We start from the raw sequence: 17,667 nt of genomic DNA on the forward strand, positions 1-17,667 counted from the left end.
TATATATATATATATGTGTGTGTGTGTGTGTGTGTGTGTGTGTGTGTGTGTGTGTGTGTGTGTTTAATGCAAAACATGAGATTTTTGTATTTGACCAACCATATATATTCAAATTGAATATCCGATCTTCTTCTCCTGCACTGTTGGAGGCGACACAGGTGTACTTGCCACTGTCAGTGGTGTGGGTAGCAGTCACAGTAAGGATGCTGCCATCTGGGCTGATTCTAAGCAACATCACATCAACATCTTCATAGCATAGCAGCGATATATTTATGTGGCATATTTTTGGGGGTCATGTAGTGTACCTTAAGTCCTTATTGCCTGCATTGTTGATGACTTCTCCATCTTTTAACCATTGGATGGTTGGACTCGGCGATCCCTGGACATGACACGCGAGCTGTATGCTTTCATTTAGCAGGACCCCAATCTCACTGGGTAACTCTGATTCAGAGATACTAGGTGGAACTTAAGAGAGTATTGTTGGTTTTAGTTCCAGTCACGTGGATGCACTTCAGAAATGTAAGATGCTAGCTTGAGAACATGTTCTTAACATATCATTTCAAGTTCAAGTTTCCAGGTACCTTGTATGGTGAGGTGGTAGTTTTTCTGCACTTTGCCTTCCACATTGGAGGCCAAACAAGTATAAGTGCCACTGTCGGACATCTGTGACCGTGCAATCTGAAGCTTGCTGCCTCCAGAGAATATATGCATCTCCAAAGAAACTGAGCTCGCTAAACAAATCACATTGATATAATCGTCAGTCTATTGAAGGAATAGGATGACGTCATTCAATGTTCAACGTTCTTCAACAACTCAGAAACGTGTTTAAACATAGAACTTGTTTAATCATATGAGCACATAAACAAAAGAAGGTCTTCACGGGGACACGTTTACCGATTGGTTGTCCACAAGGTCCCTGTCTTCACGGGGACACGTTTACCGATTGGTTGTCCATTCTTCAACCACGTGAGAATGGGAGGAGGGATCCCAACAGCATCACAAGCAAAGGTTACTGGGTTATTGATGGTCTCCACAAAATGTTCCTCAGCTGGGCCATCAATATGAGGGGCAACTACAAGCGACAGCAAAACAAGTTGTAACTTCGAGGGCATATTCTCCCGCGGGTTGTGCAGATCTCCCATCGACTTTAACAATCAGCTAAACTTCAGTACCGTAAATGTTCAGGTGGAAGTTCTTGTCCATTTGACCAGCAACGTTAGTGGCCTTGCACACATATTGTCCAGTATCAGACACCTGAAAATAAAATGAGAATAATTTGGAGGATGTAAAAATTAAGGTTCTAACTCAATTAGATATTTTATATACTAATTTTATGTGAACATTTGCTTTTCTTTTGAAGGCTGTTATAGTTTACAAAAAATGATTTGAGCAGAACAAAATAAAGGTTTCCAAACAGACAGATGTTTCAGCCAGCAAAAACTGGTGGGGTAAAAAAAAAACAAAACAAAACATTGACAAACAACTCGACAAATCATCAAAGGTGTTCAAAACTAGAAGTCAACCAAAATCAGTTTCACCTCAGAGGCTCTGATCTGAAGCGTCTGCCCCCCAGCCAGAATGCGCAAGTTGACAGTTTCTGTCACCATCCTTCCATTCTTGTACCAGGTGATGATGGGAGGAGGTACTGCTTCGGATTCACACTCCAGAGTGACTGATTTCCCCGCAAGCACATTGACAACCACGGGGGAATTCCAGTTCTTATCCCGGATACTGGGTGGAACTGAGAGACCAAAAATAAGGCAACATTTTTACTCTCACATTTAATGTTTTGTTTCTCACACTCAGTTTGCAGTACTGTGCAGAGATGGAGGGACTGACCAAAAACTGTGAGGTAAAAGTTCTTGTAAGCCTCTCCTGCTGCATTCAGGGCAACACAACTGTACTTTCCGCCATCTAATACTTTGGCTTTCAAGATTTGTAATGTACGACCACCTGCAGGCACAAATTAAACTGTTCAACGTTAAGATTCCATATAATTAACTCATTCACCGCTGACATATTGATTAAGTGTTACAGACGACTATAGTCCTTCTCCCTGACATCCATTTAACATACCCGGCATGATGAGTGCATTGGTGTTGCCCTGAACTGGACCCCTCTCATTTAACCAACTCAAGGTAGGAGGGGGGAAACCACTGGCTTCACATGACAGGGAAACAAAGTTGTTCACCACGACTGTCACGTTTTCATGGTTTAGGTCTAAAATAGTAGGAGCAACTGAAAGAAAAAAACAGTCACGTATGTTAGGAAAACACAGAACAAAACAAATGGAACAAATTAACATATTATTATTATTATTCTTACCATGCACATTGAGATGAAAGGATTTTTCAACACTTCCAGCCACATTGTCAGCCACACACACATAGCGTCCTGTGTCAGACACTTGAGCTGTCAAAACCTGATGATTCATACACACGTAGACACAGAACGCATGTTACTAAATGTACCGGTAAGCATTAATTAGATGATAGAGAATGGTACTAAAAAGTACGACTATTATAATTATTATTATGATTATCATATATACAGTAAGATTTCCAAACACGCTACCTGAAGTGTTCTGCCATTGGACAGAATCCTATGAGGTCCATCACGGCTGACCAGCTCGTTGTCCTTAAACCAGGTTATCTTGGGGGCGGGGTTTCCATCCACATGGCATTCCAGCAAAGTTGTTTTATTGACCAAGACTGTCACCTCATCAGGTAACTCGTTGTGTATACCTCGTATAGTGGGGGGCACTGGTATAAAACCAATATACAGTGTAGAAATACACACGCACAGACACAAACAGAGATTTCAAATTCTCGTTTCAAAATACTGAATTCAGTCCGAGTCCACACTCACATACTACATATTGTACTCACATAACACAGATTTCAAATTGTTGTTTCAAAATACTGAATTCAGTCTGAGTCCACACTCACATACTACATATTGTACTCACATAATACTCTAACATCATACTGAATGGAATCTTCTCCTGCTTCATTGACAGCCACACAAGTGTATCTGCCCGAGTCCTCCGCCTGAGTCCTGGGGATCTGTAGCACTCTTCCCCCTGACAATAAAGCACTCACGTTGGCACACACTTGCTCGTTCTTTCTTTCTGCTCTTTCTTTCAGTTGTTTCGGTCTGACCTGGCATGATTAGAATGTTATCATTGGAGATCAAGGGCCGGCCATCTTTGTACCAAGTCAGTGCAGGAGGGGGCACAGCATTGGGCTCACAGTATAGAGAAATTGGATTATTGAGTATCACTTCACGAGCATCCACTCCAAAGCTTGATGGGGACGCTGTATCACCAGTTCCGGTGGGTCTGTTGAAGCTGGGAGGAACTGAGGAAAAAGGTGAGGGGGCAAGAAACAATGTGCTGAATATACTTTCAAAGAGATTGTGCAAGTATTTCATTCATGAAATATTTGCAGGTTTAATAGGTACTACAGGAATATCATTTGATGAGATTGAATGTTTGATTCAGAGACATACTGGTGATCATTTAAAAAAAAAATGCTATACAGCAGGGGTGCCCAACCTTTTCTGACCGTAGGTCTACTGTTCAAGCAGCAAACCACTTGCAATCGACCCGCTAATACACGTGCACGCACGCGCGCGCGCGCGCACACACACACACACACACACACACACACACAGACAACACACACGCACACAGACACACACATGTGCACATGTATACACATGCGCACACACCCATGCCATGATGAGCAAAACAGCCATAGCCTAAGATGAACGATACAGAAATATGGACTAGATATAATACAAGACTGAATTGTGAAAAGGAAACCACTGCCTAACAGAGTGGGTGACCTGACACAGGGAGGCAGGGATGCACTCTTGTTGCATGTTAAGTGTAGGAACATCATTATCGTAGCTCGCGTGGACCGTTTTAAAATGCTTCTCCTGGCGCTCCAAATTCCCATTCTTTGACACTGCCATTGGTGAATGGCAGTTCACACAAAGTTGAATTAAAATAATCATAACAATAGATAGGCGGCCCGGTGGTCCAGTGCTTAGCGCAGAGGTCGTGGGTTCGATCCCGGCTCCGGCCTTCCTGCGTGGGTTTTCTCCGGGTACTTCGGTTTCCTCCCACATTCCAAAAACATGCATGGCAGGCTGATTGAACACTCCAAATTGTCCCTAGGTGTGAGTGTGAGTGCGGATGATTGTTCGTCTCTGTGTGCCCTGTGATTGGCTGGCAACCGGTCCAGGGTGTCCCTCGTCTACTGCCCAAAGACAGCTGGGATAGGCTCCAGCTTGCCCCACGACTCTTGTCAGGATAAAGCGATTCAGAAAATGGATGGATGGATAACAATAGATACATCTCAACGTCTCTTATTGCAAGCTACAATTGCTGACTGTCTGCGGATTACCGTTTGATCGCGATCGCCTGGTTGGGCACTCCTGCTACACAGAAATGATATGAAACCCCCCCCAGAAAATTCACTGATGGTCTCAGGCACATTTCATCAGTCAACCCAGTTCACCTTGTATATTTACATCAAAGTCCTTCTCGTCCTCTCCAGCTACATTAGTGGCAATGCAAGTGTAACGGCCAGTGTCGGACACCTGAGCATGTCTGATCTGAACAATGCGACCATTAGCTGTGATGGACACGTGCTCATCTGCCAGCAGAATCTGTTTAGAAGAAGTATCAGTGAGAGAATTGCAGACATAAATACATACACTCAAAAGGAGATGGTTTACCTTTCCGTCCATGTACCACTGCAGTGCTGGGGTAGGAAAGGCCTGAGCTGCACACTCCATCGTAAGTGTGCTGTTGACCTTGACCTTGACTACTTTAGGGGTTAGTCCTTCACTCAGGATATCGTTTTTATCGATTTGTGGGGGAACTAGCGTCAATAAAGAGAAACAACCATGACCGGGTATTGAAATGAGGAGGTGTGAGACAGTTTAAGTGAATAAGGTCCCTTCTACTCTTAGCTTGAACTCACCATATACTTTGACATCGTAGTGCTTGAGACTCTCTCCAGCCTCATTTGTGGCAACACAAGTGTAACGCCCAGCATCCTCTTCTTTTGCATTAAAAATCTGCAGGGTTCGGCCACCTGGGAAAGGATGAACGGAGGAACTTCAGATTAGAAATGCGCACAATGCTCATGTTAGTTACGAGATTTTAACAATGTATCACTCACATCAAACTTATACATACTCTATCAATGTAGGCCAAGTCAGAGAAGTGGCTAAACGTGAAATAACCTTTGGAGGAATTGACAGTATACTTAAAATATAATCACATAAATATAACCTGGAAGAACTCTGGCATTCTGACTGGACTCGAATGATCTGCCATCTTTGAGCCAGGTGATCAGTGCAGGAGGGTACGACTGAACTTCACACACCAGTGAGGTAGGGCTACTCAAGGTAACCGTCACCTCCTCTGCCGAACCATCTGGTCCTGACCCAGCAATGCTGGGAGAAACTGACGGGAATAGAAGCCAGTCAAATAAGAGAACATGACAAGATTTAAAATTCAATAACTTCATGATCCTCAGCAGATTCCTGTCTATGTACCCAAGACATTGAGGTTGAAATGGCGGCTGCGATCCCCTGCAATGTTTGATGCAAGGCAACTGTATCTGCCAGTGTCAGCAACTTGCACAGCAGAAATTAGGAGGTAACGGCCATGAGACAAGACAAGATGGCGTCCGTCTGGCAGGAATTGTTTTCCATCCTTCAGCCATGTAATTTCTGGGATTGGGTTACCTAAAAAAAAATAGTAACAAAGAGACTCAAGTATTTTACAGAGCATGGTGTCGGATGTATGAGGGGTCTCAAAAAAGCTCCAGGACTGGTGTGACAAAAGATAGATTTCAAATCCAAACAAGAAACAAAACATTTTCTCCCCTTCATTGTGGGCCAAACGATTAACCAGCACATCAACAAAGAGATCTTGTGGCTTTTGTTTCATTTCAGTGAGTGAGAAGAGGCTGGAGTTGTGCCGGAACGACTCGTGGCTACTTCATCGTGACAACATGTCCGCTCACAGTATAATCCTGAACATCCAGCAGCTCCAGGCCAAGAAGAATGTTGAAACTCTGGTGCAACCTCCCTACGTGTTTTTCTTTCTCTTTCACAAGATCAAATGATTCATCAAGTGGACCCATTTTGAACAGGATAACATCAAGAAGAACGTGACAAGAGTGCATGAAGGAGTAGCAGACAGGTCTAGGAAAGACTGAGGGGATTATTTTGAGGGGAAACATTTCATTTAGGCAGCTTAGATTTGAAAAATATCTTTTCTGAGACAAATTTGATATAATGTCCTTTACCTGAGGCCTCACAGTTCAGAGTAATGTTGTGCCTCTCCTTCACTTTGGTGTCCGTAACACTTCCTTCTTCTACAATACTTGGTGGAACTGGTTACGAATAGGTAAAAATGTGTTGACAGGTAATCAGTATCTCCATATGTACAAAAACATATTAAGGCAACTAACTATTAATTTACCCAGGACGGCAAGGTCAAAATTCTTATTTTCTTCTCCAGCACTGTTCGATGCGATGCAGCTGTACCTCCCAGCGTCCTCCACTGCAGCATGCATTAGACGTAGGCTGCGCCCACCTAGACGATAAACACACTCAATTTAATAACCATCATTTGTCATTTGACAAGGTTTAGACATTTGTCACTTAAAATATTCACGAAGGGTACACAGTATCTTAAAAGTGCAGAATCCATAATAAAACATTGAGAAATTTGCATGTCAGTCTCTCAGCTGTAAAAACAAGCTTTGCCATCTCTGGAGAGGTTCAACATCGCATAGAATCATCAGAGAATTAATATTACCTTACATTTGAATAGTACCATCATCTCGGAGAATAATGTTCATGAATGGTCTACATACAATACCCGTGTACCGTACACACAGTAAATGAAGTTTACCTGAAAGAACACGAACAGAACTGGTCCCTCTGATTGGTCGACCATCCTTCAACCAGGTGATGGCAGGAAGAGGAATGCCAGAAGCCTCGCAGCTCAGAGCCACCGGGTTCTTCACAACCACACTGACATTTTCGGGGAGCTGAACCTCACCAATGATCGTTGGTGGGACTGGAAAACAGAAAGTAAAAAAGTCAACCGAAGCACAATGCAATTCGACGACACAAAATCGGAGTGACTTCATACCATGCACACTGATGTCATGCTTGTTTTCTGCCTGCCCTGCCACGTTAACAGCAATACAGGTGTAGCGTCCCGTGTCCGAAATGTTAGCATCTTTAATCTGAAGCAGCCTTCCCTCATTCAGAATCTTAGCATTATGGAGGCCTGTGATGGGCCGTCCATCTTTCAGCCAGGTGACCGCTGGCCGCGGCACGCCATCTGCAGCACACTGTAACATCACATCGCCTCCTTTTGTCACAACGATGCCGTCGGCGTCACCCTCGTTGTGTCTGATGGAAGGGCGGACTAAAATGAGAAGAGCACATAGTAAGCGGGGACACGTTTAAGGTATGCAATATTAAATACACATATATGATGTCATATTTCAACCCTCATTTTATTAGACCGGAATAGATTACAGTTACAGTTTCTCATAAATGAATGAATCTTGGCTGAAGCAATAAATAGGTGCCCCAGATCAGTTAGTCTGTACGAACCATAAACCTGCAGGTTGTACTCCTTGGATGTGCTGCCAGCTGCACTGGAAGCCGTACAGACATAGGAAGCTGCGTCTGTCCTCTCAGCATTGGAAATCTGCAGGTGCCGACCCCCTGACAAAACCCTGAGACGCTCGTCAGATGGGAGCACCGCACCTGGAATGCAAGCAGTTACGAACCGTGAATCGAATCTCACGCATGTGCCTTTTAATATTGCATGGATGATTTACTTAGAATTAGTGCGGTGAATAAATAGCAGAATAAAACAAAACAAAACAAAACAAAAAAATCACCCACAGAACATATTGCATCATACCTGTATATAATTAACCGACGGGTAACAGCAAACATTTGATTGAAGAAAAAAAAAGTAAAAGTAAGTGTATTGTACAAAAATACCCTGGCAAACACTCAAACTTACCATCCTTCCTCCAGCTGAGCCTGGGAGGTGGGATTCCACTGGATTCACACACCAGTGTGATGAGACTTCCTTCAATCACTGTGAGTGGTGACACCTCTTCCGAGCCTCGAATACTTGGAGAAACTGTAGTAGCGATAGGTCACCCCAAAAAAATGGTGCAGTACTTAATCAACTTTCAAGGTGTATTTTTACTGAGCTCTAAACAAAACAATCATAGTCCAAAACAATCATAGTCCACATTTCCTAACCCTCTCATTTGCTATATGAGAGGGATGATTTGCATTGTACTGATCTGCATAACACTAATTGTTTGGATGCTTTGCGAACTCACCCCACACATTCACATTATAGTTCTTCTCTGTCTTGCCAGCAATGTTTGTGGCCTCACAGGTATACCTGCCTGAGTCCTGCACCTGAGCACTGACAACCTATCAATAAGAGTCACAGAAAAGCATAAACTCAATACCGAGCCTGATACTGCACATTATATGACGGACACAAATATTGGGAGACCTCATCTTTACACCAACATGCCTTGCCAAAGTCCGGAAATGGAGTGTATGCCCCTCCCTCCACTCTTCTGGAAAGGCTTTCCACAAGATTTTGGAGTGTATCTATGGGAATATTTGTCCATTCATCCAAAAGAATAATTCTGAGGACATGAGAAATGGCCTCACTTACGATCTCTAGTCACTATCCAAAACACTTTTAGGATGCACTAGAGCAGTGGTTCTTAACTCATTCAATCCCAGGCATTTTCACTGGAGCAGCCTCCTCGATACCAGCATTTTACTGGATTTTGACTGATCTTGCAAGGCACACAGAATATTTGGTTCTAATGCTACATAAACATGGAGACTATCGAAATAGAGTTTGGACTCTCTTCTTTCAGCAGAAAAAATAATTTTGTTTCTATCTTTTTCCATTCTTCAGCAATCGGCATTACGAATTATTTAAGTTTCATGGAAATGGCGATTCCTGGGCAAAAAAATGGAGAAAAAGAGCTTTTTGTAAAAGCATGCATTTCAAGCACGTGAGGCACCACTGCCGCCTACTGGTCGCTTTTTTACATGATTTCCAATGCAAACGGCTTATTCTCATTCACAGATTGCATCAGACCATCCTCCTCTCTATGACGCAAAAAAAAGACTTAGACGTACAAGTACGTCCTTGGTAGGCGGGGCCTAATTTTAAAAAGACGTACAAGTACGTCTTGTGGAATGAAAGAGTTAACCTTGTTAGAGGTACCGAACCCAATCAGTTCATATGCACATTCACCGAACCTTTCATTAGTGAAAAATAAAAACATGATTCAAGAAGTGTTCCTTCAGTTTTGAGTTGCTCAACTTGGCATGACAAATCATGTAGATAGGACACGGACTCCCAACTCTTTCTGTGATGCATGTGAATCCATGTTGTAAATATTCGTCTGACCACTTTTTTTTTTTGCTCGACATAGTTAGCATGTATTAAAAAAATTAAAAAAAAAAAAATCACACGACGTACTATCATGACAGTCACTCGTCGATGACTGAGCGAACTAAGTTTCCTGGAGCACTGATTGGACAAGCAATGTAATGCGATCATCTGTAGCCAGTGATGGCCAAGTGGGCGTTTCATAACTAATTGACATGTTGAGTCGGGTGTGTCTTAACCTTCAAGGCAAAGGCTCTGTCGAACCCATAAGACCGATTCACCGAACACCTGGGGTTCGATCGAACCCAGGTTGAGAACCACTGCACTGAGTCTAGTGCATTCTCAGTGTTTGATGGCGTTGAACACACGACTGCCACGTTCTTCCACGCCAAACTTACCCGAGCCAATTCCAATGACTCCCAAGAAATTGAAAACAGATAAATGTCTTCATTTCGGGCAGCATCCATGTACCCATTTTTTATTTGGTGGGTAGGACGATTCTAGACGAATCTCCATGTGTAGACAACCACTGTGTTGCCCTCTTAATAAGATGGTCTAAGGTAGTCGTGTCAAACTCATTTTTTGTCACGGGCCACTTCAGAGTTATGGCTTCCTTCGGCGGGCCGGTGCAAAATCTCATTGTTATTTATTACCCGTGATGATTTGACATTTCCATACAGATTTCAGCAAGAATCATGATATGTGACACACATGATTTGCTCCTGCGGGCCACATAAAATGACGTGGGGGCCGGATCTGGTCCCCGGGCCTTGACTTTAACGCCTGTGGTTTAAGGGGTCAAGCTCAAGCCTTGATTGTTTAATCACTGTCAGTTATTATTTTAATTGATTAAGAAGTTTGTTCCCATAGTGCATGTGAACACTTCAAGCAAATATACAGGACATATACAGCGCATGCAGTACACTTAATATAAAGTGCGAGATAGCAATTTATCTTTTTTTTCTTGTTGTTGTTGTCTGCTGAGGCAGGGGTGTCAAACTCATTTTTATCGCGGGCCACATTGTAGTTACGGTTCCCTTGGAGGGCCGTTATGAATTTGGGGAAATCATATAAATGTTTAATCCGCTCCACATATTACATACACAGCGCACAACAAATTGATGGATAACTAGTTTTAAAATCAGAAGTCAAAAATAATGACTCTTATTGTGGATTACATATGACAATATGAAATTTTGGTATGGACTTTAGCAAGCATCATGGAACTTCACATGCTTGATTTGCTTTCGCGGGCCACATAAAATGATGTAGTAGGCCAGATCTGGCCCCCGGGCCTTGACTTTGAGAGCACTGCAAAGGTATATTTCCTACCTTGAGCAAACTCCCATCTGCTGAGAGAGTCAGACCAGGTTTTTTGAACAGTGGGCGGCCATCTTTGCGCCACGACAGAGTGGGTGGGGGAATGGCATCACTCAGACAGTGCAGGTCCACCGAACTTCCGAGCATCACGGTAGCGTTCATTTCCTCTCCCTTGATGTTGGGCGGCACTGTGGAAGATGTTTGTATATTTTAAAATGAAATGCCTAATACGGGAGACTAGATTATGAAAGGTATGCAAGTACTAAGATTGTCTTATAGTGAATCCCATTAGTTTATAGGTCAGAGTTGTTAAGGGGAGTCCTACGCTTGTATTTCTCTCTTACAATTTATTATCTGAGGGTATGAACTCACTCGATACATGATATTCTAAGTTGGGCAGCTGGGTCTATATCTTTTGCTAAGCTAGCAGCGATAAACTCATTCAACAATGATTTGTGTTTTTAAGGTTTGGGCTGCCTCTTTGCTAAACACCTTATCACTAATCATACGTAATCCAACATCCTGTGTCAAAACTTCCATCTATCCATTGACTGCTTATCCTCATTCGGGTCGCACCCAGCAAGTACATTAAATAACTTTGAATATGCCGTTGTGTTATGGTACTTTTCCGATTAAGTATTGTGCTCTTTATTCTGTTTTTCTATATTCATTATTTCCCCTCCCAAGACACTCTGCTTATTTGTTAAAATGTGGCCTGATTGATAAAATTATTGCAAGGCAATTTCCTCTGGATTATGGACAGAAAAGAGAGCAAGTAGGAACGATTCAAACAGGCCTTCACTCAGTATTTGGTCAGACACAGGAAGCTGCCGAAGAATGGTAGCAATTACCACAGCACATCTTCCGTCATTTCTTAGGACAAACTCTTCTTAATCTTTCAGAGGAAACGCACACCGTGTGGATGTTTGCATTTCGCATACATCCAGTGCTTATTTAAACAGACATGGGAGGGGCCTCCATGATTCCCTGCCGGTAAACGACGTGTCTTATGTTTCCAAAGTGACGTCCGCTTTGATTGGAGTGATATACGCCATCATGTGTTCAACTCCCTGCAGGAAGCTAACAATGTTTATTGAAAGGCAAAGCTTATTCTGGCCACACTTCCTCTCAATACACATGCTTTTCAAGACCCCTGTGACACATCACCGGTGTGATCTGTAGGTCTGGTGGAAGAAAAAAAACGCAGTCCAATGTCAGTAGCAATTTGTCAATAAAACAAAGAATGGAAGGTTGGAAAGAGAACAATGGAACAAGCAGAGCTTTTGCTGCTTGTTCCTCTGTGCTTGCCAAGACCTTTGATCATTTATCATCGTCAAAAGTGTTTTACGGATATTTTGAATACTACATCATAGCACATTGCTGGCATTCCCCCCTACAAAAAAAAAAAAAAAAACAACCCAGATCAGATCAATGTCAGATCCTGAATAAAAACTATTTGATTAACAAGAGAGGCATGGCATGGATCAGTGGCAGAATGGAAGTCTCGCAACTCAGAAGTTGCGGGTTCAATCCCCAGCACTGCATCTGATCATGTCGAAATGTCCTTGAGCAAGATACGGAACCTCCAGCTGTTCCTGATGTAGTGCTTTGAGCACCCTGAAGGTGGGAAAGTGTTCTAAAAGTGAAAGCCCATTGAAACCAATAGCTGTGTTTCTCAATTTCTTCATCAGATAAAGGACCACTCATACATTTTCAGTTCATCACACCAACATCACATTTTCAACCTCATCCATCTTTACAGTTAGTCCATCACTCTGCGTGACTCTTTTGACATTTGGAGAAGAATGGCGCGAGTTACGACAAGACATTTAAAATCTACCAGCTGTTCCGGCCTCTGAGCCGCTCTTTTTTTCCCCACGCTTTGAACCCTGTGACTTTTAATGTGACTCGGTTTACTTTGGACTTTTTACTGACGAGCTTCAAGCTGCCAATAGATTTAACCATAATCTCGTCACATCTGACCAGTGAAATTACTCAACACGTCACAGTGGACCAATGAAACTGTCGGAGTTCACCCTCAATCCTCTTATCAGTCATTTGCGATTGGAGTGCACACGCGTGGGCGAGGGGTGGGTTGCCTGAGAGAAAGGCATGAAAGTGTGTGTGCAATGCGGCGCGGGGCTGCAAAGAGAGGCATCATGAGTTGAGTTTAAGGAGCACTGGGAACAAGTGCCACAAATCCAAACATCTCTGCAGTGCGACCCCCCCATCACTCTGTTGTTTGGTGGGCTACTGATGCCCACCATCATTGGCAAAGAATAACTAGCAAAGAACAATAAAGCTTAAAACATAGAAAAAAATAAAAATAAAATAGGTGTGGCATGGGACCTTCTAAAATTAAAATAATAAAATAAAATAATAAAAAATAATGCACCCACAAAAATCTCGTGGGCCACCTGACTTTTCACCACCAGTGATACATGGACCAAACTTTGACGGACACTTTTAATAAGTAAGACATGGTACTAGTGTATATCACTTCAGAACATATTAAACAACCGATAAATGGTGATGACTCACCATAAACCCTCAGATCATAATCTTGCTGTTGCTCTCCTCCAGCATTGACAGCAACGCAGGTATACCGGCCCATGTCACCAACCTGTGCACTCCGCAGAGACAGCACCTTGCCACCAGACAAGACCTGTGGGACAGCCGCAGTAAGCGAGTGTGTCTGTGTAATTTACTTGGATTCAAGGGTTGATCATAATAATAATAATAATAAATCTGCTCTCTTGTATTTATTCATACTGTACAGTGCATTACATTTAACACTGCCAACTGTCCAAGTTCCAATGCATGTTTGGCGTCTATAGCCGTCCGTCTTTGGGAGTGAATGAGTTAACTCAAACTTAGAATATCATTGTGAATACTCAACACATTTTTAATGTTACATGCAAATGTGAGGCAAGTGTAGCCTATTGCTTACCGTTGAAGACACGACACAATAACATACCTATTCAGGAATTTTGGCCGCAACCAAGATATGCGTTACATAATGTTGTTTGTTAAAATATAATAAAAGATACAAAAACAAACAAAACAAAAAACCTGTGTGCCATGGGATACACTCGTCACAGGGCTGCCATCTTTGAGCCAGGTGAGACTAGGTAAGGGCACTCCCGTAGCCTCGCATTCCAGTCTGCCAGGCTCGTTCACGACTACTGTTACTGTGCCACCTCGGCTTGAGATGACCGGCGGCACTGCATAAGAAAGTTGAAAAACCTTTCACTGCACACATTCATAACAGCAGTCTGACGTTCGTAGGGACACAAACAAATGAAAGCATCCGTTGTAACTGGCAAATCCTCCCAAAAAAGACACTGACCGAACACCTGCAAGCTGTGGGATATCTCTGCAACTCCGGCCAAGTTGACTGCTATGCATCTGTATATCCCTGCATCCGAGAGCTGAGCTCTTTCAATCTCCAACACCTGGCCACGTTTCAGCAGAGTCATCCCAGCTGCACTTGTCAGCGGTCGACCGTCTTTGGACCATGTTATCGCTATGACACAAAGAAGCCGGTGTGAATATTAAGAGGCAAGCATTTGCGGTGATATTACGCATCAAGTTGATTAGTTGTATGAAAGAGTGGATGCCTGTAGTAATCAATGCATGCTGAGTGGAAAAAATGCTCAAACATTTTAGTCGTATGTAAAAGAATCATTTTAATTTCCAAGGTGTTTGAATATGGTTGCTGTGGGATTGCCAACATTTGGGGTCCTACTTTTGTGCCGAGCACAAGTCTAACAAGACGCAGTCCGCAAGTTTTGTTTCCAGTGGTATTTTGCTTGACTTTATACAGCTCGACTGGGCATAACGGGGCCTGTGCGCCATTGTGGAATGGAAGTAATCTTTTCCCGGCCAATCCTCGTGGCATCCCTCATTTGCAACAAAATCAGGGCATTCCGAGCGCAGTATGCCCAGATACGCTGTGTTAAACATTGCGGGAACAGAAATATTCTAGCGAGGGTCCGTGCATGACATTGGCAGGTAAACTGCAAGCTCTCCCTTTGCGAGTAATAGTTGGCCATATATGTGACATGGGCAATTGGAGACCGCCTTGCACACCGGATCATATGTCTGAGACCAAACCCTTACCCCCCACACAATAATGGCGCGGGTCTATTCAATAGTTTTCATATGATAATGATTATAATCTGTTCAATGACCCGATTTATTCACTTATTCAGAGAGAATGTCCCACGTTGCTGTCATATCCCCACTGTGGGACAAATAAAGGATATCTTATCTAATATTTATGAATGGAATAGCCTGACGTCCACCATACAAGTCTGCACAGTGATGAATTTGTCTGAATGCGCTTCGAGACCTGTTTTTCTCCGAGTATACAATCTGGTCTCCATTTTGAAACCAAGTTTGCAGATGCGCTGGAGGAATGGCCAGTGAGGTGTTGCACATCTACCAAATTCACAAACACGCTCAAGTAGACCATTGCACCGGCATGAAAATTCCGATTACATTTTTACGCCGAGCGCAGACTACTTTCTATTATCAAATTGTCAGACGACCCGTCTGACACTTTGGTGGACTAGATTTGTGTTGGCATGAAAATGAAGTTACACCTGTTTTTACACCGAGTGCACGAGTGTCAGTCTACCAAAATACGGTCCATGGGTTGAAGATCATTATTGATCAAACCGCACCATAACAGCATGCTCGATTTTTCTTCCTATGGCAAGGAGTGACAGTATTTCACAGTATTTGCATGCAATTTTTGAGGGTAGTGAAATTTTAATATGCGTGTTCAATTTGAGCCAGAGGCAAAAACAAATATTTAGTCAAAACTCAAAATCATAGTTTGTTGCCTTGATTTTAAGAGCTGAATTATGTCTCAAAAGTTAGATGTAGATGTGTAATATAACATTTTTACACTTTATTATTTCACAGACCCCGGTAGATCTGGAATGCAACATTAGATCCAAAATACAAACACATCCCCAGAAAAGTCTTCAATTATCTGGAATATGAGTGGCTATCGGTAGAGTGCATGCTACAGTGCATGGAAAGAATTGCAGTGGGAATGAAGTCACCAGTGCGGAGTCATCTGAGATCAATTTTCTGCTGATACATCGATGGAAAAGCCACGGCTACAGCACGGGTCAGTCGAAATTGTGCCTTTGAACGAGAGAAGAGAGGAGGGCGTTTGTGAGTCTCACCAGGTAATGGACTGCCTGCGGCCTTGCACTCAAGCTCAGTCGAGAAGCCTGATAGGATGGTCTGGTTGATGATGTCTCCAGGGGCTGAGATCGTGGGGGGCACTGTGAAAAATATACATCCGCACATGGTGAAACATAAGCACAACGCAACAGATGAGAGAAGAGAAATGGATGACAACAAACGAGAGGAAACAAGATCCACTCGATATTGTTCCCTTACCATGGACACTGAGGCGTATGTTTTTTTGAGCTTCACCGGCAGCATTTGTGGCCAGACAAGTGTATTTCCCAGAATCCTCTTGTCTAGCCCCTAAGACCTTTAGAACTCTGCCTGCTGACTCGAGCTGGTGTACAAAACCACACACACACACACACACACACACACACACACACACACACACACACACACACACACACACACACACACACACACACACACACACACACACAAGAACAAACATATCTGATTACAGTCAATGTTAAATTGTGAAAGACTTTCTTATTTGTGTCAACAGTCGCAGCGACTCGAAAACATATTCATACACCTTGAACTTTTTCACATTTTGCTACCTTTCAACCACAAACCTCAATGTTTTATTTCTTGAGATTTTATATGATCAACCAACAAAAAGTAGCACAGAATTGTGAATTGGAAGAGAAATAATTCACGGTCTGCCTGATTGGATGGCGAACTTCTGAGAACAGTGTTTTCTTTTTTCTCAAGTCTTGCCACAGATGTTCGATGGAATTTAGGTCGGGCCATTATAACACGTGGCTATTCTTTCATCTAAACCATTCCATTGAAGCTCTGGTTTTCTGTTTAGGATAATTTTCCTGCTGTAAGATGAAGAGCCTTCCCAATCTCAAATCTTTTGCAGTGTCCAACAGGTTTTTGTCCAGCATTGCCATGTCTTAGCTTCCCATCAACTCTGACCAGCTTCCCTATATGAAGAAAAGCAAGCCCAAGGCATGACGTTGCCATCACCATGTTTTAAGGCGGGTATTCTGTATTCAGGGTGTTTGAAATATGGGACGTTTTCAGACACAAACGGCACTTTGCATTTAGGCCAAATAACTCAACTTTGGTTTCATCTGACCAAAACATCTTGTTTTGCATGTTTGTGGTGTCCCCCAAATGGCAAATGGGACTTCTTATGCCTTTCTTTCAGCAATTTCTTCCTGCCACTCTTCCATACAGGCCACATCAGTCGAGTATATAACTTCTAGACAAGGCAAGGCAGCTTTATTCATATAGAACATATCATGCACAAGGCAACTCATTGTGTTTCACACAAGGACACAACTGCTAAAAGCATTTTTAAACACAACAATTAACGGCATTCAGAAGTAAAGCAGAGAAGACAAAAATAGCTTTAAAGATTACAAATAGAACATAAATTCATAACAAAAAATCTTTAAAAAGTAAAATGAATAAAAATGGGTTTCTAAAATAGCTAAAAGAAAAAACAGAATTATCAGGCCATGCTCACATTGAAAAGGAAAATGTGGAAGGAAATGGTCACAGCCGGCCGTATGTAAAAAAGAAATAAAAAGTATCCAAGAGAAGTCCAGAAAAGAAAAAAAAAACAGCTATCAGCAGAAGGAATGCAGGCAAATGCAGGAGCGGAACAGCTGGCGTCTCCAAACTAT

At 42.7% G+C, this 17,667-nt stretch overlaps 1 protein-coding gene across 3 annotated transcripts in view; it reads right to left on the bottom strand.

Moving 5' to 3' along the window:
* Positions 1–17,667, bottom strand: part of hmcn1 (hemicentin 1) — a 91,650-nt gene that overhangs the window by 24,705 nt on the left and 49,278 nt on the right. For all 3 annotated transcript variants that reach the window (XM_019875396.1, XM_019875395.1, XM_019875397.1), the window contains 30 exons: positions 16,238–16,361; positions 16,018–16,119; positions 14,166–14,342; positions 13,889–14,040; positions 13,358–13,481; positions 10,829–11,004; positions 8,412–8,508; positions 8,081–8,203; positions 7,660–7,815; positions 7,187–7,468; positions 6,944–7,111; positions 6,509–6,622; positions 6,333–6,419; positions 5,575–5,766; positions 5,309–5,482; positions 4,995–5,108; positions 4,747–4,892; positions 4,527–4,677; positions 3,162–3,359; positions 2,969–3,082; positions 2,575–2,762; positions 2,326–2,422; positions 2,077–2,238; positions 1,840–1,953; positions 1,539–1,741; positions 1,173–1,254; positions 941–1,072; positions 582–731; positions 306–465; positions 100–224 (listed from right to left, as the gene is read on the bottom strand). In XM_019875396.1, the coding sequence (XP_019730955.1) occupies positions 100–224; positions 306–465; positions 582–731; positions 941–1,072; positions 1,173–1,254; positions 1,539–1,741; positions 1,840–1,953; positions 2,077–2,238; positions 2,326–2,422; positions 2,575–2,762; positions 2,969–3,082; positions 3,162–3,359; positions 4,527–4,677; positions 4,747–4,892; positions 4,995–5,108; positions 5,309–5,482; positions 5,575–5,766; positions 6,333–6,419; positions 6,509–6,622; positions 6,944–7,111; positions 7,187–7,468; positions 7,660–7,815; positions 8,081–8,203; positions 8,412–8,508; positions 10,829–11,004; positions 13,358–13,481; positions 13,889–14,040; positions 14,166–14,342; positions 16,018–16,119; positions 16,238–16,361 (4,384 nt within the window). The remainder of the gene's footprint in view (positions 1–99; positions 225–305; positions 466–581; positions 732–940; positions 1,073–1,172; positions 1,255–1,538; positions 1,742–1,839; positions 1,954–2,076; positions 2,239–2,325; positions 2,423–2,574; positions 2,763–2,968; positions 3,083–3,161; positions 3,360–4,526; positions 4,678–4,746; positions 4,893–4,994; positions 5,109–5,308; positions 5,483–5,574; positions 5,767–6,332; positions 6,420–6,508; positions 6,623–6,943; positions 7,112–7,186; positions 7,469–7,659; positions 7,816–8,080; positions 8,204–8,411; positions 8,509–10,828; positions 11,005–13,357; positions 13,482–13,888; positions 14,041–14,165; positions 14,343–16,017; positions 16,120–16,237; positions 16,362–17,667) is intronic.

The sequence above is a fragment of the Hippocampus comes genome, unplaced genomic scaffold (assembly GCF_001891065.2).
Source record: "Hippocampus comes isolate QL1 unplaced genomic scaffold, H_comes_QL1_v1.1 scaffold132, whole genome shotgun sequence".
NCBI classification, from domain to species: domain Eukaryota; kingdom Metazoa; phylum Chordata; class Actinopteri; order Syngnathiformes; family Syngnathidae; genus Hippocampus; species Hippocampus comes.